The sequence below is a fragment of the Paroedura picta genome, chromosome 9 (assembly GCF_049243985.1).
Source record: "Paroedura picta isolate Pp20150507F chromosome 9, Ppicta_v3.0, whole genome shotgun sequence".
Taxonomy (NCBI): domain Eukaryota; kingdom Metazoa; phylum Chordata; class Lepidosauria; order Squamata; family Gekkonidae; genus Paroedura; species Paroedura picta.
Window position 1 is genome coordinate 15135578 of NC_135377.1, and position 24671 is coordinate 15160248.

General features: G+C 41.4%; 1 protein-coding gene across 8 annotated transcripts in view; it reads left to right on the plus strand.

Annotated features, from left to right (window-relative positions):
* The window catches only part of CSMD3 (CUB and Sushi multiple domains 3), a 675220-nt gene that overhangs the window by 362650 nt on the left and 287899 nt on the right, over positions 1 to 24671 (plus strand). For all 8 annotated transcript variants that reach the window (XM_077351631.1, XM_077351632.1, XM_077351635.1 and 5 more), the window contains 2 exons: positions 15449 to 15552; positions 18586 to 18698. In XM_077351631.1, coding sequence (XP_077207746.1) covers positions 15449 to 15552; positions 18586 to 18698 — 217 coding nt within the window. The remainder of the gene's footprint in view (positions 1 to 15448; positions 15553 to 18585; positions 18699 to 24671) is intronic.

Consider the following 24671-nt stretch of genomic DNA (forward strand, 5'->3'; position numbering starts at 1 on the left):
GGAGGTTGGATTAGATCAATTTGGAGGTCCAGTCCAATTTCATTGTGTGATATATCACTTATGGCTTCAGAGGGTAGCCCTGTTGATCTGTAGCAGAACAGCTAGATTCAAGTTCAGTATTACCTTAGAGGCCAACAAGATATTCAGTTTAAGAGCTTTGGTTAGTTAAAGTTCCTTCATCAGACAGTTTTGACTATCAAAAGCTCATCTCTGGAAAATCTGGCTGGTCTCTAAATTGTGACTGGACTCATGTCTAGCTGATATATAATGTATGAATTATTGTAAGGTTTTCCACGGTCATTCTTCAGCAATCCTATGGCTTATTTGGACCCTCATCCTCACGTGCAGATTAAAATAATTAGCATGGAGGTGACAAGAGCAAATGGTACGTATTTATGCACACCTATGGAAAATGAACTTGGAAGAGGAAAAGAAACAACAAAAAAATTGAGAGGTAATGTCCTCCAAATGGAGAGAACTGATTAAGATGCTGGGAACCCTAAAAAGGCCACTGATGGTATTCTGGGATTGCCTAGAAGCATAGACAAGGAAAAGAAGTGATGGAAGGGCCAGCAAAAAGGGAAGAACTAGGGTTGGGGTAATAGGGGTAGGGAGCAGAAAGGGGAAAGAAATTAGAGGTGGGAGGTAGAAACAAAAGTGGCAGATGCCAGGTCCAACTCAGGAAATACCTAGAGACCTTGGTAGTGACACTTAGCAAGGATGTGTCTTCACTTTTGTGATTACATGGTCTTACTACATTGCTTGGAGGTCAAAGGTCAAGTAATATCACATGAAAAGCAAGTGACCAAAACAAGAGGAACTGTCAAGATTAGAATCATAGAATCATAGAATCATAGAGTTGGAAGGGGCCATACAGGCCATCTAGTCCAACCCCCTGCTCAACGCAGGATTAGCCCTAAGCATCCTAAAGCATCCAAGAAAAGTGTGTATCCAACCTTTGCTTGAAGACTTCCAGTGAGGGGGCGCTCACCACCTCCTTAGGCAGCCTATTCCACTGCTGAACGACTCTGACTGAGAAAAACTTTTTCCTGATATCTAGCCTATATCGTTGTACTTGAAGTTTAAACCCATTACTGCGTGTCCTTTCCTCTGCAGCCAGCAGAAACAGCATCCTGCCCTCCTCCAAGTGACAACCTTTCAAATACTTAAAGAGGGCTATCATGTCCCCTCTCAACCTCCTTTTCTCCAGGCTGAACATTCCCAAGTCCCTCAACCTATCTTCATAGGGCTTGGTCCCTTGGCCCCAGATCATCTTCATCGCTCTCCTCTGTACCCTTTCAATTTTATCGATGTCCTTCTTGAAGTGAGGCCTCCAGAACTGCACACAGTACTCCAGGTGTGGTCTGACCAGTGCCGTATACAATGGGACTATGACATCTTGTGATTTTGATGTGATGGCTCTGTTGATACAGCCCAAAATGGCATTTGCCTTTTTTACCGCTGCATCACACTGCCTGCTCATGTTTAGTTTACAATCCACAAGTACCCCAAGGTCTCGTTCACACACAGTGCTACCTAGAAGCGTATCCCCCATCCAGTAGGCATGCTTTTCATTTTTCTGACCCAGATGCAGAACTTTACACTTATCTTTATTAAATTGCATCTTGTTCTCATTTGCCCATTTTTCCATTGTGTTCAGATCACGTTGAACTCTGTCTCTATCTTCCGGAGTATTTGCCAGTCCTCCCAATTTGGTGTCATCTGCAAACTTGATGAGTAGTCCCTCCACCCCCTCATCTAGATCATTAATAAATATGTTAAAAAGTACCGGGCCGAGCACCGAACCCTGAGGTACCCCGCTACTCACCTCTCTCCAGTCTGATGAAACACCATTGACAACAACTCTTTGAGTGCGGTTCTCTAACCAATTCCCTATCCACCTAACGATCTGAAAATCCAGATTGCAGTCCTTCAACTTATCCATCAGAACATCATGGGGAACCTTGTCAAAAGCTTTACTAAAATCCAAGTAAATGACATCAACCAAATTTCCCCGATCCAGCAAACCTGTTACTTGGTCAAAAAAGGAAACTAGGTTGGTCTGGCAGGACCTGTTGGAGACAAATCCATGCTGACTTCCTTGGATCACCAAATTGTCCTCCAGATGTTTGCAGATCGCTCCCTTTAATATCTGCTCCATTATCTTCCCCACAACAGAGGTCAGACTCACTGGTCTGTAGTTTCCCGGGTCATCCTTCCTCCCTTTTTTGAAGATCGGAATAACGTTTGCTCTTTTCCAGTTTTAGGCTGTCTTTTTTGTTTCAAGAAGGAAAGTGATATTTATCTGGGTTTCTTGCTGCTTTCAGCAACTCTTGACTCACAGAAATCTTCACAGTGCATCCTGAAATTTGGTTTCACCTGGAGTTCTGCTTCGACAAGGCTATCACTCAGCTGGTTTTTTCCCATTGCTCCAGAGCTGTGTTATTAAGTTGAAGACTCTCTCACAGTAGGCATTGGACGCAGGGACAGACAGTGCAAAAAAGACCGACTTCAACAGATGGCTGTTGCCACTGTCTGAAATACACCCGAATGTCTTTACCCATCTCTGCTCTCTCTTCTCTTCCTATGAGAAAATCTCTTTTGGCATTTTGACACAATATAGAAATCATCAAACAGCTTCTCGGTGTCTATTATGTCAGGGCCAAAATTAAGGGCCTTGCCAAGACTCTCTGATGGATCCCTCATCATAGGGCAGCACCTTTGGAAATTGACGTATCAGCATTTTACCATTTCTCAAGGTAGTGAAGGAACCTTGGGAATGTCTAGCCAGTTTCTGTTTGGAATTTTGTCCTTTGAGATGCCGATCTTCCCTAGAACTCTTTCTGTCTCTTCTCATTAAAATCATCTAGGATTCTGGGGAGTTCTGTGCAGCTAACATTGACACTTTTCAGTTCCCCCCCCCCCCCACAATGGGATTGAACAAGGCCATCACATTGTGTAGGGAGCACATATCATAGAGAGGAAGAGAAGACTCCTCTTCTGAACTGAATCCTTTCCACACATTTTTTTCACATTCTTCTTCCCCACTGACAGTAACTATGCCCTCAGTCCAAACCAGCACTGAAGAACTTATTCAGCAGCCAGTATATGTGACAACTGCCATGTTGAACCATGCCAAGTCAGATTTCTGTAAATAACTACAAACTTCAAGAAGGATCTCACAGAATCTGTACTTTTGGCGGAGCATGAGAACTCACTGTATATTTGTGTGACAAATATTTCTACATTAAAACTCAGTGATCTCTTCCCCATTTTAAAGCAGTTGTGAAGACCGTGGCTTTTGCAGCCCATGGCAGTAAAGGACAGGGCAGTTGTTTGTTAAGCTGTTTAAATTTTTGAAACACTGACTTGTGATTTCCAAAATTCACTGCAACGTTGTCAGCAATGTAAGACGACGGTCTGACCCAACAGAGAACATTGTTCTATCGCACACTGCAGAGCTGTGCTGCAATTGCCTCACTGGTTCTCCTTGTCATTATAGAAGTCAAGCAATCTTTAATGCCCTCCATTACAGGAAAATTAACCAAGGAAAGAATGTTTAAACTATGCTGCAGGAGAAGCCAGCCAGCCCCAAGGTGAGCTGGCAGGGCATGTCTTCTGCAACCTCTTAGTCTAAAGTCACCTCAGAGATGGTTGTGATCTGTGCCTGCCTCATGCTATTTCCGGATCTGCCAGTAATTCCTGAATATATCTAGGATTTTCTCAGGCTCTTCCACTCCCCCTCTCCCAGTATTTCTGAGTTTTCCTGTATAATATAGACCAGGGGTAATCAACCTGTGGTCCACCAGATGTCCATGGACTACAATTCCCAGTGTTTGCTGGCAGGGGCACATGGGAATTGTAGACCATAGAATCATAGAGTTGGAAGGGGCCATACAGGCCATCTAGTCCAACCCCCTGCTCAATGCAGGATCAGCCCTAAGCATCCTAAAGCATCCAAGAAAAGTGTGTATCCAACCTTTGCTTGAAGTCTGCCAGTGAGGGGGAGCTCACCACCTCCTTAGGCAGCCTATTCCACTGCTGAACTACTCTGACTGTGAATTTTTTTTCCTGATATCTAGCCTATATCGTTGTACTTGAAGTTTAAACCCATTACTGCGTGTCCTCTCCTCTACAACCATGAACATCAGGAGGACCACAGGTTGACCACCCTGATGTAGACCACCCTGAGCCAGTTGTGGATGAACATTATAGAAATTTAATAAATAATAATAATAACAATAAAATGCAGATACATCTGGGATGCCAAAATATATCTGAGGTTATTTAAGAGCTGCTACATTTTATCAAGTAGCCATGTAGGTTTGCAGGGGAAAAGCTAGATTCAAATCCAATCACAGGTTAGAGACCAGTGAAGTGAGCTTCAGCTCTCAGAAGCTTCTACCACAAAAAAATCCTATTGGTCTCTATACCTCTTGGGATTCATTAGTGCTCCTCTGTGTCTGACAATTGGGAGGGCAGGAGTACATAATCAAAGGTTTGCAAACATCACTCTTGCCCCAAACCAGGGGTAGTCAAACTGCGGCCCTCCAGATGTCCATGGACTACAATTCCCAGGAGCCCCCTGCCAGCATTTGCTGGCAGGGGGCTCCTGGGAATTGTAGTCCACGGACATCTGGAGGGCCGCAGTTTGACTACCCCTGCCCCAAACCCTAACAAATAGATCTAGTTAACGTCATGTGATAGAACAACCTTAGGTTTGCTGGGTTCCCCCCCTGACTGCCTGCAGAGGACAGTCAAATTGTCATTCAAAGGATGATAACGAATAAAGTTGGTGTTTCTCAAGTGTATTCTTGGTGCTTTAATATGCTGAACAGAATTGGAAACTTCACGATGTATCGCTGGAGCCAGGCAGCAACTTGCCCTAGAAGTCAGGTGCATGCACACCCAGGGGATGAGTGGGAGGTAGGGCAAGAGCCCATAGCTGCCTGCTGAGTGTAAAATTGAACTGAAGGACTGCCAGGAAGCTTGGTTAAAAAAGCAGGTGGCAAAGGTGAAGAGGCATTTCTGTGGCTGTAGGCAGGCTCTTAAGGTGTAAGTTGCTGCTTCCTTCCCCTCCCCCAGCCCAGCCATGCTCACACCAACAATTTGTAAAGAAAATGTGCTGACCAGGATAGAGTGGACAGGCTGACGTGCTGGCCAACTGCACAGACCAATTCTTAAACATCGGAAGTGTCCTGCCTTTAAACTTGACTCACTTCCATAGAGACTAAGAGGGAGGAACGATAGAGCATCCCCTTTTGGCAGATCTTTTCCTCTGCTTCCTGATAGCTCTGAGGCCAGGGGAGGGGCTCCATAACATACCAGGGGATCCCCTGCCCCAACTGGGGACTGGCAAGCCTAGTGGGGAGAAGAAAACAAGCCAATGAAGGGAGAAGTTTGATTGGGGGCCAGTATGGAATGGATGGGATTGCCCTCTCCCTGTGAATCTCATGGGTACTCAAAAGTAGTTGTACATACATAATTCCTTTAAATCAGTTGAACTATCATAGAAATTATAATTCAGAGCTTTAAATATTCTAGATATCAAGCCTCAAGTACTTTTCCCCCTAAAGTAATTATTTTTCAGCAATTATAACTTTCCCAGCTGAATTAAGTCTAATCCATACTGTTTAAAAATTGAACCCTTTCTGTTAAAAAGAGGATCTTTTATGGATGGACAGGTGATACTGCACATATCAGTTTGACAGCAAAGGACTCAAAGTGAATTCAAGTGGATCATGTGCCAGCTATAAAAGGGCAAATGATTATGTGAATTTACAGAGCTCTTGCACACCAAATGGTCCAAATATGCAATGTGACTTTTTAATGTATGTATGGATGAAATTTTGGGTTAAGAAAAGGATGGATTGAATAAAATACCGTGTTCACCTCAGTACTTTCTATAAATACCCATTTTCATGCCTTGTAACAGCCAACATTAAGATCCCAGCCTGTATTCCCAGTTGCTTCCTTGTACAGAAAACGTCTGCTAAGAAATTAGACCTTCAAGGGATGTTTGTGTCCTGAACTGCTTTTTCCTTTGGAAGCCTGTAAAACGGTTGTGACATCTTAATCTATTCCAGCTGATGCTTACATGAGGACTCTTAGCCATCTGTCAACATTCTTGGCCTGAGGATTTCTCTCCCTATTGTAGTTTACATGTATACACATAAGGAGACCAACGTTATACATATGTATGGTTTATGGAGATAAAGAGAATTCAGCGGGCAAAGGTTTCTCAAACTTACATGATGAATTGGATCTGTAAACTTTTTAAAACCTTCCCCGAGCATGGCTACCACTGAATAGAAATAATTCACTTCCTTTTAAAAGCATTTTTTAAAACCCTTCTTGTATTTACAGTGGTACTTCTGAACATCTTCTCCCCATTGCTTAAAAAGGCATGGAATTCTGATATGCTAATTGCTACAAGGGACTGGCCTCTTCTATAGGTCATCAACCTATAGAAAAAAGTAATTGATGAGTAATTGATTAACTCTTCACTAAAATCCTGCAATTATGTTGTTTTCCCTTCTGACATAGGAAACAACGGCAGCTGACTGTGCCCTGCCCAGGAATCACAGGGATTTTTGTTCTGCTTGCCGTTTCTAAAAACCTTTTTTGGGGGGAGGGGTAAAAACATTTAAAAAGCAATTCTGGTGACAGGAATGTGCTGATAATGGCCCGAGCTTGAAGAATGAGGGAGGGAACATGCACCAGTCAGGTAGCTGGAATGTGGAGAATCCTTGGTGTGAAAGCAGCCCATATTGTATCAGTGTGTGGAATAATAATAATAATAATAATAATAATAATAATAATAATAATAATAATAATAATAATAATAATAATAATAATAATAATAATAATAATAGCTTTATTATTCTGCAGAATTAGTATCATCCTAAGCTCTGGAAGCCCCAAGTCTGCATCGCCACTCTGTCATGGAAGCTTGTTGGGTGACCTTGGGGGGAAAAATGGAGTATCAATGAAGTAGCTTAATAAAATAGCTCTTTTCAGGAGAAGCTGTGCTATTTTGTGAATGCAGAAGTACAATATACTGAAAAGATCTTCAGTGACTTTTCTCAGTATGAATAATTCAGAGTGTTGATAATATTTTATACCAAACAGAGAACAGACCAAAAGAATTATTTATATAGGAGGAAAAATATCCTGCTGTGTGATTATAAATATTTTCTATAATTTATTAATATTTCCTCTCATGCCAAAAAAAGAGAGACAAACTCATATGTTAACTTGAAGGTATGCGTTTACTTGAAGGTAGTAAATCAGCATTAAGTAGCTCAAAGTGGCCAGATCAGAATAATAAACAACTTATTGATCTGTGAATGTCAAACACATTTAATACAGTATCCTGTCATTTCTTCAGTCTCCCAAGTGCAGTTTTGTCCTTACAACTTTTCTGGAACTCCAGTACTGGCCATTCTTTATAGTTCTTCATATTAATTTATGACCCACCGTTCTCCCGAGTCATTGTTCTACATGCCTCCATTTTCTCCTAATAAACCAGTAAACTAGGTTAGGCTTGCCCACGGTTACTGGCAACCTTCCAACGCAGAGTAGGGATTTCAACATGAGTCTTCCAGATTGTAGTCCAACACTTTAATCCCCAAAGCATATATAGGGTTTTGGGAAACAGGATTTTGAAAACATAAAACTCAAGGTGTTTGAAAACCATCTTGAAATTTTTGAATACAATACTTTTCTTTTCTTTTAAAAAAATTAGTTTCTGTATTTGCGATTACCTCATAATACATATCTTGTTCCAGCCAGGCCCCTGGGAGTGCAGTCTAGTCTCCCAATCTTATAATACCAGGTTTCAACGTAAGTCAAACATTGCTCTGAAAGATATTGTGTGAAACAGCAAGCTCCAGTCTACTGTCACAGAATGTCCTCTAACACACGGACAAGCTGTCTCTGACATGAAATTAAATAACTTTGGCCAGTCTATCCACGACTGTGGGGTGCCTGTTTTTAGTTCAAGTTTCAAAATCCTGCCTCAAATCCTGCCCCATATGTGTGTGTGACTGTGTATTACAGCAATATTAGAACTGTATTGCCAGGACAAGCACATATTTCTGGACTTGTCATTGAAAAGATATATTGAGGGCTTTGAACTGACATAGGTTTTCAGTGACTAAAATATAATAGTGATGATACAATCACAATTCGGCCTGGGAAGTAAAGCTTTACCATCTAGTTTTGGCTAACTCATTCTCTTCCTTAGGAGTCCAAGTACATCAAAGGTGACTTATTTATTTATTATATTTATATACCGCCCTCCCCGGAGGCTCAGGGCGGTTTACATAAGAACAGTACATGAAACAGACTATAACATGTGAGTAACCATACAATAATAATAACTAATAGTTGTAACCATATAACAATATAACAGTACAATGCAACAGTGCAATGGGCCCAGAGTATACTGGTGGAGTTCTGAGTTCTGAGGGGGGGTGGGGGGGAGCAGGGACCCTTCAGTCGCTGTTGGTTATGTCTGGTCTCAACCAAATGCCTGGTGGAAGAACTCCTCCTTGCAGGCCTTGCGGAACTGTTTAAGCGCCATCAGGGCCCTGATCTCCTCTGGGAGCTTGTTCCACCAGGTGGGGGCCAGAACAGAGAATGCTCTGGCACTGATTGAGACCAGGTGGACTTCTTTGAGGCAAGGGACCCTTAGCTGGTTGGTAGCGGTGGAGCGCAGAGCTCTTTTGGCGGCATAGGCGGGGAGGCGATTCCTCAGGTACCTTGGGCCCTGACCGCGTATGGCCTTGAAAGTAATTACCAGAACGTTTAGTCTGATCCGAAATTCAACTGGGAATTCAATTAAGAGTTAATTACACTGATAAAGGATGTCTGCATCCATGGTTGTAAAGGGGAAAGAGATGGTTGTGTATTTTATGTATAACAACAATTGTAACAGAACAAAATCCAGACATACAGTTTAATTGTATATTATATTAACAATGACATTTTTCTAAGAAGAAGAGCTGTTGGGCTTTTTTTGTTGCCCAACTTTTCACAACCTGAAGGAGTCCCAATAGTGACTTGCAAGCACCTTTTCCTTCCTCTCCTCACAACAGTCAGCCTGTTAATGGAAATGTGAGTTTAAAAAAAAAATTACATGAGTGAGAGCTTGGTACTCCTTATAATATATTGATTGTGGACATTGGCTCTAACCTACATAAACGAATACTGCAATAATGTGTTAGTTACACAACTCCTTTTGTTTTTTTTGTTGGAATAGGCTAACATGGCTATGCCTCTGAAATTAGGAAGAAAAGAACCCAAAAGGTTCATGAATATGCTATTTAAAAAAAAATAGAAATGATAGATTGCATAGCTGAGGGTGCATGAGAGATCAAGGTACTAAAGAGAGTACTAAAATAATTTATAGCTCAAAGAATTGTATTGTAATCTAACATCCCAATTTACAAACCACATAAATCAGAGGAATTTAATTTGATATGATACCAGTGAAGTCAATCAGGATTAATGAGTTTGAAGATCACAATCAAATTCTTAATCATCAGAGTTTGATAAAGTTTCAGCTGCTGTGACATTCAGATTTCATTTTGAATTGTGTTTTAGTTGCTTTACAAAAGAAAGAAAAGAAATTGCCACCATTCTTTCATTCTTTACATTTGCTCAAGAAATGATACTACTGGTTGTTCTGATTCAGTTTCCAGCTGGGATTAAAGTCTATGACACATTTTTTTCAAGTCTTGCTGTCTTATTTCATTATTTCTTTACAATGTTTAAATAAAGATAATTATGAAACGGCTCACAATATCAAAGGCTTTAATTAGGTTTCCCAGTATCCTCACCTTTTTATTAATCTATCCTAGTAATTTAAATCTGATATTACTGTAGATGGCTTTTGTGTGTGATGTTCTACAATTTGTTGAGTGATCAGAATTTCTTGGGGCACAAGATAAGCATAGATAGTATCTTTGTAATACTTATACTCTATTTGAAAATATGCAAGTAGGACACAGGTAATTCACAATGAAGGAACATCCTACATCTCAAGGTGTTTCACTTTCTCACCTTTCTCTCACTTCCATTATCAGCTTCTTCTCACAGTCTTGAATTCTTCTTTTACTCCATGCATTCACATGTGAGCATGTGCTCAAACACATGGAATCATACTCAAACAGCCTTGAGTCTGTGAAGATAGTGACATAGAAATTTTGAAAGAAATGAATATGTATAAATATATCTGTCTCTTCCCTCACCTGGAAGGCACTGTCTTATTCAAATCCAGATTGGCATTTCAGTAGTGCTATAAGGATACCAGGGACAGAAAGTGGCATGGTATAGCCCAATCTCACACATCTCAAAAGTTAAAGCAATATTGGTCCTGGGATGAAAAACCATTGAGGAAGCATGTGCAGAGGAAGGGATAGCAAACCATCTCTGCTTTTCCCTTGCCTTGAAAGCTACTTTCTGGGGTTGGCCAAAATCAGTTGTGACAGCATGGCCTTTACATACAGTATACCATCTCCTAACAAATAGTGTCCCAGAGGGGAAAAAATGAATAATTTGCCCATCATCTTGGATCCCAGTTCCTTTATACCAGACTGCTCACTTTATTCAGACAGCAATTCCACAACAGATATTGTTTGCTGAAATATGGTAGGGTTACCTAATCTAATTTTAATCACAATTCCTAAAAATCCTATAAATTCTCTAAAGAATGATCAGTTCAATAGGATGCCATCTGGAACCCTTGTTTATAACAATACCAATAAAAGTAATCAATTTTATTAGAAATACAATTGTTCTCATTGTGGCAAATGCCTTTTTAAAGAAACTATGCAGGATGCCAGATTCACTGATGTGACAACAGGACGACATTATATTTTGTAATCTGTCATAAATACTTGGAAGTAATCAGAACATCCTGGGATAAAAAAAATTAAATAATATTCTGAAGAGTACAAAGGTCAGCAACACAAGGCAAACAGATTTGCCTTATTTTATCTCTTCCACCCACCTTCCCCCTCCTAAAGTGACAACTAGAAAATTTCATCTGGTTATAGGGATGCAGTTTTAAAAAAATGCTAAGCAAGATTCAGCCCTGAGGTTAAGTTCCCCAGGCAAATTTCTCATTTAATGAAAAGAGAATAAAATCTGTGTTTTTGGAGCAGCTATCATCAAATAAACTCAATTGATAGAGTTTATCTCAGCTCAGTAGAAGCAATTTTTAAATGGCAAACCATAAGAAATATTGAGAGATGTATAGGCATACATACATCAGCTATAAATGACCTTTAAATGTGTAGTTCCATGAGTGAGTTTAAAGTTACGTGATGTATTTTGTGTGGAATAGAAATAGCCTGAAAATGCCTTAACAACTATATAGTAATTTGGCAGCTCCAACTTTATAGATGACACATTACAAATGTTAATGCATGCAAGGCTTTTAGGGAAATCTATGATTAAACCAAGACGTCCTATTAAAGACTAAAGAATGAAGACATTAACTCCAACAATATTTCTTCCAGTTTTATAAAACAAAAGGTAATTGATTCATTTGGCACTACAGGAGGGAAAATACTTTTTTGTTGCTGTATAACAAAAGGCAGCCCAATTTGCATTATGTTTTTGATCACTTTAATCTTTGTTTTAATTTATTTCCCCATGTGGCCATTATCTTGGTTTTTAATTAATAGGAGTAATTTTTGTTTGTTTGTTTAGAATTATCCTTATTTCTAGAAGATCTGTTTCTTAGCAGAAATCAGCAATGTTGAACTCAGAATGATGCTAAGCCTACCAACATGTCCTGATGCTGACAAGCATCTTTTGATCACTCAGCAAAGCATAAAAGAGACTTAGTTCCAGAGAGCATACACTACAAAACATAGCAACACTGAAGTTACTCCTCAGTCACAGAGCTGCATCTTGACTACCCTTCTATATCGTCCATGTATGGAAGTCAGCTAACATACTGTAATGCAAGCACATACTCCAAGCATGAAGTTGTCTCTTTAACCCAACAAGCCAACAGTATACTCATAACTATGCCTTCCACACTCCTGGGATATATACAGATTGGGGTGACACATCTGACTGGTGGGCACACAGCAAAAAAGAAACATTCTATTGATAGAATGGTCATTCTATTTATATCATCCAGACATCCTCACATCTGTACACTGCCCGTGGCGCCGTGGGCGTCACGGACTAAGTAAAAGGGTAAGGGGTTCTGAGGCGGGATGTGTCCGTGATGAGGAAGGGTCCAAATTGGACCCTTCCTCAGGAGAGACAATCGGAGACACCAATCGGCAGGCGTGAAGCGCCTGCCGATTGGCCCCTCTGATTCCCAGCCTCAGCAACTGCGAGCCACGCGCAGCACGGCTCGCAGTTGCTCCCGGCGAGTTGCTCCCGGCGAGAGGCGCAAAGCGCCTCTCACCACGTCAGGACGCCCCCCAAGGGAACCCCCGGCAGTTGCGCGGAGCGCCCCCACTCGACTTCCCGCTGACGCCAGCAACCACGGACCCGCAGCATACACTTCGGACTCGCCTCCTGCTACGGGTAACAGGTCACCCATGATGCCGCTCCGCTGGCCCCAGCCCGCCCCGCCCCTGTCCCAGCATGACCCGCCAGCCTCAACAGCCCCAGCCCTGCTAGCGCCCGCTGCATTCCGACTGCAGCGGGCTTATTTATTAGTCTTATATAAAGCGAAAGACATAATATAATTCCACCATAAAAAGCAATTTCCAATAAAATACCATAGAAACAGCGAAAGTGATATGGGGGGGATGGGCACACACACACAAAAACACAGTAAAAATCAAGATGGTAAAATATCATGCATCAACACTGTGAGTAGCAGACATAGTTCCTCATAGTTGTTGAGCTGTGGGGAGGGATATAACTGGAAGGTCCCTGTTCTAAGCTAGACACATTATGAAGCAAGAGAAGAATGATCTAGAAAAGCTGTTCTTGGGAAGTTACATGCCGAAAATCCCACTAATTATTTAAATCCCTTTTTTACATAGGTACATATGGTTAGGAAAATTCAATATCATTTGTAATTTTTTTTAGAGAGGACACTTTTTTTAAGTTACAGGCATTCATCAGTAGGTTACAGGCAGTTAGCTTTGTGCATACCTTGATACCCTTCAATAATTTGAACAGTTGGTGAGCAATTTCATTTTCACTGTAACACCTGGCTAGTTTAGATGCATACAATAGTTCAAGATTGTGCTGGGTAACTAAATATCAAGTTCTATCAAAAGCCTCTTCCTCTACATTTTCCTCTTGAATTTGTGGTTCTGAATGGCTTAGTCCCCTGGCACAGAGCAGCATCAGGACATTAGTTATCAACATATTTGACTGGCTTTCTAGGCTTTGGCAGAAATCCCAAGGGCTGCACAACTAATTTTATATGCCCAGAGGCCTAGAGAGGTTTATAATCTTAAACATGAGACCCCTGTGTTGCACTTGGGAGGAAGGAGGGGTTGTTTTTTAAATCAGGAACAACTTTCAAACAGTTTATTTTGATAATTGATGGGTTCATTTTCATTAAAATGAACGGTGGTATGAAATGATAAATAAATTAAGGACTATTTGGTAGGGCCAGGAGATCTCCCAAAATCACAACCGATCTCCAGGTGATGGAGATCAGTTCTCCTTGAGACAACTTCATGGGGTGGATTCTACAGCATTAAAACTTGCTTCAGCCCTTCTTCTCCCTCCCATATCCACCTTCCTCAGGCTGTCCCCCAAATCCACAGGGATGTTCATACTCAAAATTGGCAAGCCTTGAAAGAAGGCAAAATTGAAGGAAGAAAAATCAGCAAAGCTAAGACCTCTGTATACAAGGCAATTTCTTGGTAAACTTACGACTTTCCCCGTGTGACTCTAGAGCTATGTCTCCTAGCATTTACTCATTCTAACTTGTTTGGTCACTAAAATGGGCTGGGAAGAAAATGTGTTTTCTTCACAATTAGCAGAATTTGAGGCAACCATTTTGTATTTTAAAATATGTGGGAAACTGGACTGCTTTTCCATTTTTAAACAAGATGGGGAGGGCAGCAAAGTTTCTGTGGAGAGTTCATGGGGAACTGTGAACACTTTGTGAGCTATATCCAATAATATTTTTTGAAACAAAACATGAATGTCAATATTCTCTTCTTGCATTTGCAATAGTTATTTATGGCTTAAGTAATTAACGGTGTCACCAACTCTGGGTTGGAAATTTTTTTGAGATTTTGGCGGTGGAGACTCAAGAGAAAAAGCCGCGTTAGCGAAACGCGGAAGAAAGTGGAGCTTCCAGGCAACCAGGGCGCAACCAGAAGCGGCGCTGGAGTCGCTGCATGCATAATCAGTTACTCTGCGTCCCATCCCATGCATAAGCGGTTTGATTAGCTTCTTCCCCCTCCGCGTTTTCCATGTGACCTGAAATCGCCATTTTGGCAGCCGTGCATAATAGGCCATAGTGTCTGCCTTCCAAAGTAGCCATTTTCCTCCAGAGAAACTGAAGAGTAAAGCTGTAGTCTGAAGGTCAGTTGTATTTCTGGGAGATCTGTGGGTGCCACCTGGAAGCATGTGATGCTGTTTTTACCCTCTGTGATGAAATATACCTTATGTGAAAACCTAGGAAGAAGTTGTTCCAGGAAATAGATTTAGACTGGAGTAACTCTTTATAGGATTGCCCCATTAGACCATTTCTGCACTGGGAACTTCGCTTGCCCAGCTCCTGTGCAGGAGCACATATCCAGGGCAGATGAGGTCCACTGGGCCAAATGCTCCCCTGTGCAGGTCCAGGAAGAGGGGGGGCAACTTGCCCCGGCTCAAACTCCAGGCTGTAGCCCAACACAAAATCTCCATTTTGGAAACAGTGTTAGTTTGCTTTTGACAGGTACTTTTATGTATATATACAGGTATATACATATTTTATAGCTTTATTGAGCGCAGGTGTATAGCTACATTTTAACATTGCATATGTATTTATGTGAATTCCAATCTTGTGTGTGTGCATGTGTGTGTGCGTGTGTGAGTGAGAGAGAGAATTCACAAATGTGTACGCAAAATATAGTGAAAACCAGAAATGTAGTCTAGACCACTGGTGCATAATAAATGTTTTGCCTCTGGCGCTTTAATTTAGCTTGAGATATTTTTTAAAGTAAAACTTTTACATTTAAATTGGAATATTGGCCTTAGGGGTTGTATTGTGTTGTGAGAAACTCCATAGTGGCAAGGGTAAATTATTGTCCCACTCTTTCATGATGTTTTGTTGCTTTGTTTTGTGCAAATATTTCACTTAAAGAGAGAGAGATATGTTTACCCCGAAGTATATTCAGATTAAATAACTTCGTGGCCTTGGGTAGATTCCATGCTACTGTGTATACTACTTATGATGAAACATGGGAAATGTAGATTCTTAAGGTGGTTTTTGTTATGTGTGTTTCCCCATCAGGTGATTCAGATCAACTTTGAAGAATTTGATCTGGAGATTGGCTATGACACACTAACAATTGGTGATGGAGGAGAAGTGGGTGATCCCAGAACAGTCCTCCAAGTGTGAGTCACTTGAATTTATAACCTATTGTTTTAATTGTCTTTACAAGATGTGATACATAAAGTTAGATTGTGCTCCAGACAAGCTGATGTCGACTTCTCTTCTCACATGAAAAATAAATAAATGTATTTCATTTCAGATGACTTAGATTAACTATCCTGGAAAATGTCCAGGTCTGTGGTAGAGTGAATGATACTGACTAAAAGCCAAACACTATTTCAGTTTCTTGAATAGATCACAAGCAACTCATTCCTTTGTACAGCGTCAACTTTCCCCTCTGCCTATAGAGAAATGCCCTCCACCCTGGAATTCACCCCAGCAATTCAGCCACTGGGAATACACGCTGTCTATGAGTTGGAGGTTGGCTGAAAACATGTAGCTGGCAAAAGGGGGAATTACCGGATATGTCTTATGGCTCTCTTCCAGCACACCAGCTCTTAGTTATACTGTGTACAGTCACACCTAAAAGGGACAGAAACTTGGAACAGCCAAACTGCTGAGTAATAATTTCTTCTTTATCAGGCAGGTAGACCAGAATGACCCCAGAGTGGGGAGTACTCCCTAAAGGAAATTATAAATTATCAGGACTCAAGGAAGAAGCTCTCTCTTACCATTCATCTTGTGGCCATGGAGGCACAAGCTATGAAGGACTAAATATTTAACTAGGGACTTGGACTGTTCCTCCAAGGGGAGTCTAGAGTTCTCCTAGAATTATACTTGATCTCCAGACTATGGAAACCAGTTCCCCTGGAGAAAACAGCAGTTTCAGAAAGTGGGCTCTGTGGCCCATTATGCACGGAGTGGAAGGTCTGCATTCGGGATAGAATAGCGGCAGCTAAAATCACCAATTATGCACAATGCAGGCGGCAACCGGGTGCAGAGTCAACGTATGCTGCCGAAAAAGCTGTGTTAGCAAGATGCGGATGGCCTATTATGCATGGCCACTGAAACGGCGGCATGGAGAACGCGGAGGAGGAAGAAGCAAAGCAAACCGCTTACGCATATGTTGACTCTGCACCTGGTTGCCGCCTGCAGCCTGCATAATTGGTGATTTTAGCCACCTCAATTCCACACTGAATGTAGACCTTCCACTCCGTGCATAATGGGCCGAAGAAAGTGGAGCTTCCTGGGACGAGGGCGCAACCAGAAGTGGCTCTGGAGTAGCCGCGTGCATAATTGGATACTCTGGGTTTTGCTGCCGTTGTGTTCCGTACCGTGCTTAAGTGGTTTGCTTCGCTTCTTCCTCCACCGCGTTTTCCATGCCGCCATTTCAGCAGCCGTGCATAATAGGCCTATGGTACAACAACCCCACTCAGGTTCTTCTCCTTAAATCCCATGTTTCCTAATTCCAAGCACTACATACAAAACTCCAAGAACTGCCCAAGCTGGAATATAAGTGTGCAGGAGAGAATTAGTTATTATATTTAGGGTACTTTTTCTGGTTTCAGATAATTATGATCTCAAGGTCTGAATTCCATCAATTTAAATTCAACTGCCCACAGTTTTCCTTCCTTCCTTCCTTCCTTCCTTCCTTCCTTCCTTCCTTCCTTCCTTCCTTCCTTCCTTCCTTCCTTCCTTCCTCCCCTCCCTTCCCTTCCCTTCCCTTCCCTTCCCTTCCATGATATGTGAATATTTTTTTCACATATCTAATCAAGTTTAAGATGCTACTGTTTTGTGGCAGCCCATCTAAGGTAAGGCTTGTATGTGGTGGAGAGGAAACCTGATAAAATGGCAATTGTTTGTTATGACTGCAAATTGGTCCTCTATCATATTCTCTTCTTACTGCATTACTTTAATTATTGAAGACTTCAGAGGAAAGTCAATGTTATATTATGTAGTGGGCAGAAGCATGCAAGTTATTTGCTGAAGATTTCCACCAGTACTCCTTTTAGTTTATAGTCTTGTCTGTCTAAGCATGATTGTCTCAAATCCATTTCTTGTTAAAATTGGCATCTTACATCTGTTTTTTTTTCCAAAATAGGGTATTGTGGTGACTAAGAATGCAGGATTACTTTGGCTCTGCCATGAATTCACTCTTCTCAGTCATCATCATCCTTCCCCTCTGCTATATGAACTTAATAAGACTGACCTTCCTCATAGACTTTTGTGTGGTTTAATTTAGCATGAAGTTGTTTGATGTTTATGTATTATGTATGAGTATCCCCTTCCACATCCAATTAGATTATACTATATGTTCAGTAAAACACATTGCAAAATGATCATGACAGCAGGCTCATAAGACTCATTCATGAAGCAGCACTGATCACCCATAAGTATCATCATATTATGTATGCAATAACATGTATATGAATGTGTGTGTCATAGCTCTTCATGATGTGTTCAAAGTGTCAAGCAATAGGATTTAAATAAAAGACAAAATCCATAAAGAAGAAGAAGAAGAAGAGTTGGTTCTTATATGCCACTTTTCCCTACCTGAAGGAGGCTCAAAGCGGCTTACAAGTCACCTTCCCAGTCCTCTCCCCACAACAGACACCCTGTGGGGTGGGTGAGGCTGAGAGAGCCCTGATATCACTGCCCGGTCAGAACAGTTTTATCAGTGCCATGGTGAGCCCAAGGTCACCCAGCTGGTTGCATGTGGGGGAGCGCAGAATCGAACCTGGCATGCCAGATTAGAAGTCTGCACTCCTAACCACTACACCAAACTGGCTCTCATAAAACCATATTCCATGCAATATAGAATTGTTATACTTATTTTTTTTAATTTACTTACTTACTTATATTTATATACTGCCTTCCCCTAAATTTCAGGGCAGTTTACATAAATGGGGAACAATGCAAGTAACTCAATAGTTGTAACAATAATACAGTAGTAACAATTTGAATGTTGCTGAGTTAAACAGAGCTCAAATGTTATTTTGAACAGACAGCATCTTTCCAAATAACTTTTTCATAATGTGCTGTGATGCTCTAGTCCTCAGAGTGCTATAATCAGGATCCCTTGCTTGATTTTTTAAAATATCTGTTATTTAAAGCCAATCTCCTGCTAATGGGATATTTATTTCCTTTATGATTAGGTTAACAGGAAGCTTCGTGCCAGATTTAATTGTCAGCATGAACCATCAGATGTGGCTGCATCTTCAGACGGATGAAAGTGTGGGTTCAATTGGCTTCAAAGTGAACTACAAAGGTAAAAACAAATAAACTATCCGGCAGATGTGTAAAATGACATAAGTGCAAGCCATGCTATATATAATTGCATAAGTAAGAATATGAACACCCTGTTTGGTTGTTTTGTTGCAAGGATATTGTGCATTTGTTATGGACACAGAAATATCATGACCCCAAATAGTCCTATCATAAATCTTCTTTTGATGGATGGACTTACCATGCAGGTTTTCTTTTTAAGTGCAGAATCCACTAGACAGATGTTTCTTCAAACCTTGGAGAACTCCCAGATTTGAAGAAAAATCTTAAATTTTAAGGAAGCATCACCAGTGCCACTGTTTGTGGCTGCCTATTTTGGAAGATTGTGGTTGGGATTGTTCTGCTTCTCTGTTCCTTCCGTGATGATATCAGATATGCATTTCTTCTTCCACTCCTAATAAACAAGTACAATGAAACAAAATTAAAAACTGGAAGATGGGGGGAATGGTCTACCTCCCTTCTTCTTGTAAACCTTAACCTGGAGCCATGGATTGAGTTGCTAGATTCTGACAGCTAATTTATGTTTTATACTGCTGATCCATGACAATAACAAACTGATTGACTGTGACTTTCTAGGCAATCTAAAATGTAAAAATGGGGTGGAGGGAGAAGGAAAGGCCTTGTTCCTAAAGTCTTTATGTGCTCCTACTTTGAGTTTATTCTTCTATACAGCATTGTATTGACAAAACAAAGCTTGAGTTCAATGGCACCGTTAAGACCAGCAAAGTTGTATTCAAGGAATAACCTTTCGTGTGCATGCACACTTCCTCAAATACAGTGAAACAGAATATCCTCAACCATTTCCTATAGGTAGAGAATGGTTGGGGATGGGCTAGAATGAAAATGCATAAGAGAGAGAAAAAGGAATACTGTAGGTTTCCTTGAATCAAAAACTGAACTTCCCATAGAAACCACACCTATGCAAACATGGGGAGTACATCTTTTGTATATTAAAACTAAATTCCGTTTGAGATGTCTGTTTTCCTCCTTCCGAAAGGATATGAGAAGTATGGCCAACCATACATAACACCAAGTCTGGATGTACAAAACGAACAGAAGAAAGGTATTTGGAGCATTTGCTCTTTAATGGATATGTCAGTGTTTGATCCTGTCCTGTCTGCTTGGCAAACATTGCTAGAATTATATGGGTATAGAAATTCCTCTTCACTCAACCTGTATATATATATATATGGATGGCCGGTGACAACATTTAAATCAGGAGCACAAGACTGAAAAGCAATCAGTCTTGAAAACAAGTTGGCCAATCAGGGGAACAATATTAAATGTGCTGCATGACATCGCTTTCTAATAGAAGAAAACATTGTGCAGTTATACGTAGAAAAGAGGCTTTCAGAGATGAGCTGAATGCTATTTTGCACACCATGTGTCCGAAAAGTCTAGTGTCAGGAATCAGTCTGTGGAACCCATGAAAGCTGGTGCTCAATCAGAGGAGGAGGAGCCTCAGCCGAGCACCAGTCAAGAAGCCTTGAGCAGGAGGGAGCCACAGGGAAGTGGTGGACCTCTTGAACAATGACAGCAAAGACAGAGACAAAACCTATGTTGCAGGAGAAGTGTCCGGCTGGCTGCTCATTATCACCAAAGGCTAGAGGATGTATGTGAAACCTTGCAGGATGAGGACTGAAAGACCTGGACTCCCTGAGTAAGTCCTTGCAGATGCTGCCTTCATTCTCTGGCCATGGATATTTGAGGCTGAGGCACTGAGTGCTCAGTCTCGGTACAATAAGTGAGGCTGCTGCCTAGGCCACATGCCTGTATCTAGACTCCTGCCCAGCCAGATCTCCTGCCTGTTCCCAATTCAGATTGACCACGATTTGACAGATTGCTGCCTGTCTTGACCCTCAGACCACCCTACAATCACGCTGCCTTGCTACCTGCCTCCTGGTCTTTGGACCATGTACTGACCTGACTTCTGTCTGCTGTGCATGGACTGGTAAAAGACCCATCCTTTGTCTGCACCGTTCGTTTTAATACTTTGTGACACCATGTCAAGAATATGGGGGAATCTTTTGTACCCTGTTTTGGCAGTGTTTATCTATAAAAGTTTGTCAATATTTTCTTTATGGAGCTGGTGTGAAGGATACCCATTTGCTCAAAATACATTTGCCAGAGACCCAGTTTCTCCTCTGAAATACTGAGCTATCAAGGAAGAATAAAATCACTATTTAGCAGCTTCTTGCTGATTTTCTTCTATACCTTTAAAGAATTGGATGGGGGGGGGGGCACTTGGCACGAGAAGGTTGCTAGAACATTAGCTGAATTGCCAGATTCAAATCAGTATGATGAGACTGGGTTTTAACTCTGCGTCTACTTTACAAAAGCCATTTGACTGAATTTTGCTATGTTCCATCCAAGTCTAATTTATCAAAACCATCTATCCTTTTTGCATTCCTGATCTCCTGAGATTAAAAAAAAAATGATTCGAAAAACAGAACTTCATAACTTTATCTTGTTCCATTAAAAAAGGAGAGATTAAAAAGAAGACAAACTGAACAAGTAGAAACATTATGGAGAAATCTATCAGAGCACTAAAAAAGAAGTGTAGTATGTTTTGATGCATAATGTTCAGATGTATATTGTGGCACAAAGAACAGGATTTATTCCCTTTTCACATTTTCTCTGTCTGCCTCCCCTTTTTTTTTCTTTATTTCTTTGTTTGTCATTTGTCCCACAAGGAAAAGGTATGGGTACGGTGTATGGTATGTTTCCTCTTGGGGCATAAATATCAATCCCAAGTGTATATGGGACATAAGATTTTGACAATGGCATGAAAGGGACAGTTCCTCACCCTTTTCCTTCCATACCACTCTCTCAGTCCAAATTGAGCCCATACACTATTACAGTTTTTATTGCAAAATTTGGGGCATCTAGTCACCGGACTCCCCATTGCCACATTTAGTTGGGTTGTCAGTTGACCTTTGATCAGACCATTAGCTGAACCTTTCACAAAAACAGAGCAGGGGTGCATATCCAAGTGGTTATATATTGGACCAGGCTTTCTCATCCACGGTTTCATGAAACCCTGGGGTTTCTTGATGTCCCTGGAAGGGGTTCCTGAATGGGTGGGAGTTATTTTTTTACATATTTTTAAATGTGTTAAACATTTATCAGGTGATATGACCATACATGACAATTTCAATTGCCACTGATAAACCTGGAAGGGATAGGGAACCATATTCTGCATGATTATGCCACTTCTGGTTTATCTTGAAGCCTGAAGAATGTTTCAGGAGTTTCTTAATGGTAAAAGAGTTGACAAAGGCTGTTTTAGACAGACCGATAAAGCCAGCACGTTTGGTATCCGGGTAAAGAGTCAGCTGAGGATTTGGGAGACCCAGGTTCAAATAGACTGCTGTAGAAGCTTGTTGGGTCCTCTTGATCAACCACACTCTCTCAACCTAACATACCTCAGAGGATTGTTGTTGTCCTGTTGAAAAGGAGGTGAGGAATGACATTGTAAGCCTATTTGTTGCGGGGAAAATGCAGGGCTTGGCTATGGCTATTTAAATAATAGCTACCAGATGAATGCACTGTACAGATTGCCAGTCAGATAAACTTACACATGCAGCTTTGCTTTAAGAATCTTTGTAACGATCTAACTTTGATAGCGCACGATAACCATGTCTATGGAAACTCCTGCCGGTATCCCAGCCTCTGATGTCGACAGCATGTTGTATTAATTGAGTTAAATTACCACATCAAAGGGTGAGCTTTCTGCTTTGTTTCCCAGAGGGTGGGCATCCACAGAGGATGGTCGAGGGAGGCTCAACAGCTGCATCCTGCCTTGCTTTTTTTTTTATCAAAGCGTTTAAAGGTGCCATTACCTATCTCCAGGTGATGACGGACTGGGCCAGCTGAAGACTCGCTCTATCATCATTAAACTAGGCAAGTGAAGTTAATGGGAGATGAAATCAATGCGATAAAAAAAATGGGGAGGGGAATGACAATATATCTGGAGGGAGCAGTGAGGAAGCCGCTAATGCAAGCGAAAAGGCCACGTGCAATTAACACCGTTTGATGCTTAAAGCCTTTAAATTAGCTTGTTGTCCCTCCAGACGCTGACAGGCTGCCGTTGCTTACCTTCTCCTATCTCAGCTCCAGGGCCAATGAACTTCACACTCACCGACGTAGCACAGATGCTTGTAATACCCCTATGCTCATACCAAGGATCACTGGCCTCATTAAAGAGTGCTGGAGGCTCTGCTCCATCTGCCACTGTATGCATATCCAGGCACACGTACGTCCATATTTCTAACTAGTGTCTTTATACGGAAGATGCAGTACATTCATCCCTAACCTGTCGTATACTATTTTCAAAGCCAAAGAGGGGTGTATCATGAGGGTTAAAAATAGTCTACAGCAGGGGTAGTCAACTTGTGGTCCTCCAGATGTCCATGGGCTACAATTCCCATGAGCACAGAAAGGGATGGTTTGTTTGTTGCCAGGTCAGATTCCAGAAAATAAGGACTATCAGGGCATATACACCTTGCTGGCTCTTCCTGTTATAGCTGTGTCACGCTGGATCTCTACATAAAACGCTCAGCCCCCACCCCTCAAAGATGCCAACTCAATCCTCTGGACTGAATTTCCAATCCCCATCTCCAAAACACAATGTTCCCACACTGTCCTTTGACCAGGGGAGTGCAAAGATATCTCTTGGCCTAGTCAAAACAGATAGGGAAAATCACTGGCCATCTGCTCCATTCCTTGGAACAGAGCACACCACCCTGAGTCAGCTCCCCAGCGACAATAAGGCGCATTTGGGAGGCTGGTCAACACTCTTGGCAGATTCCTGAAATTTATCCTTGATTTCTCTTTATAAATCTGTTATGCTTACTTATGCATCCTTTTGTAATGTCAGCTATAGCAGGTTTCCAAAAATATTGTCTGCTTCTGACCATCTGAATGCTTTAGGATGCTTTGGGCTGATCCTGCGTTGAGCAGAGGGTTGGACTAGATGGCCTGTATGGCCCCTTCCAACTCTATGATTATATGATCTGCAAACTTAAATTCTGAAATAATTCACACCACCTTCCTTTCCAACCCCTCCTCTCTCCAAATGACTCTTTGGATCAAAATAGAATGAATTAGGAACAGACTCCCAGTTCCTAAAAAGAGAAGAAACAGATAGTTGGATTTCAGGGAGAAATTGTGCAAAGAGGAACAGAGAGAATTGTTGGATTTCATTGGAAAACTGGCTGAACCAAAATGCCCCCAGGGAAGTACTCTTGTGTACTTTCCCAGAGCCAAGAACTCTCAAAAACAGATGCAAAGCAATAAAAGCCTACGCACCAGCAATAATGATCCTTGAGGAAGTGATGAAGCACATTCCCAAAACTGGAGGTAACTGAAGGAACCTAGTGAGAGTGAAAATAAAACACAAGAATCTCAAAATCGTCATGTGTTGATAGGGGTGGGTGGGAAGTAACTGTCAACCCCTCAAATGGTAGTTCAGTGTAAGAACCCCTCAAAAAGTTCACCCACATAGTGGTCTGTGATGGATAACCTTGTTCTAGTATTACATTCTTAAGGGGATCGGCTTATTTTCCCCAAACAATTCAATTGCACACAATTCAAATGCTGCAGATTGCCTTTGTACTCAGTAGATAACAACATACAGCACAGGAGTCTTTTCTTCCCCCCCTCGCAACTTGTTTTGTCAGACATGGAAATGCTGGACACTCCTGCTGCTTCTGTCACAGCACAGATGTAAAACAGAATCACAGCAAAGGGAAACGTTTTTGAAATGCTGATCAACAGATGCTGCAACTTCTGAAAATATCCAGTTACAGAGCAATGTAATCAAGTTAGATCTAGGGGAGGTATCCTGAGTGAATATAGGACTGGGGAGCCTGTACGGCAGCATTTGCGAAGACGAACTTGTGCTCTTCCAAGCAAGTTTAATGAGTCACAACTTTTATTATTTAATGTTCTAGAA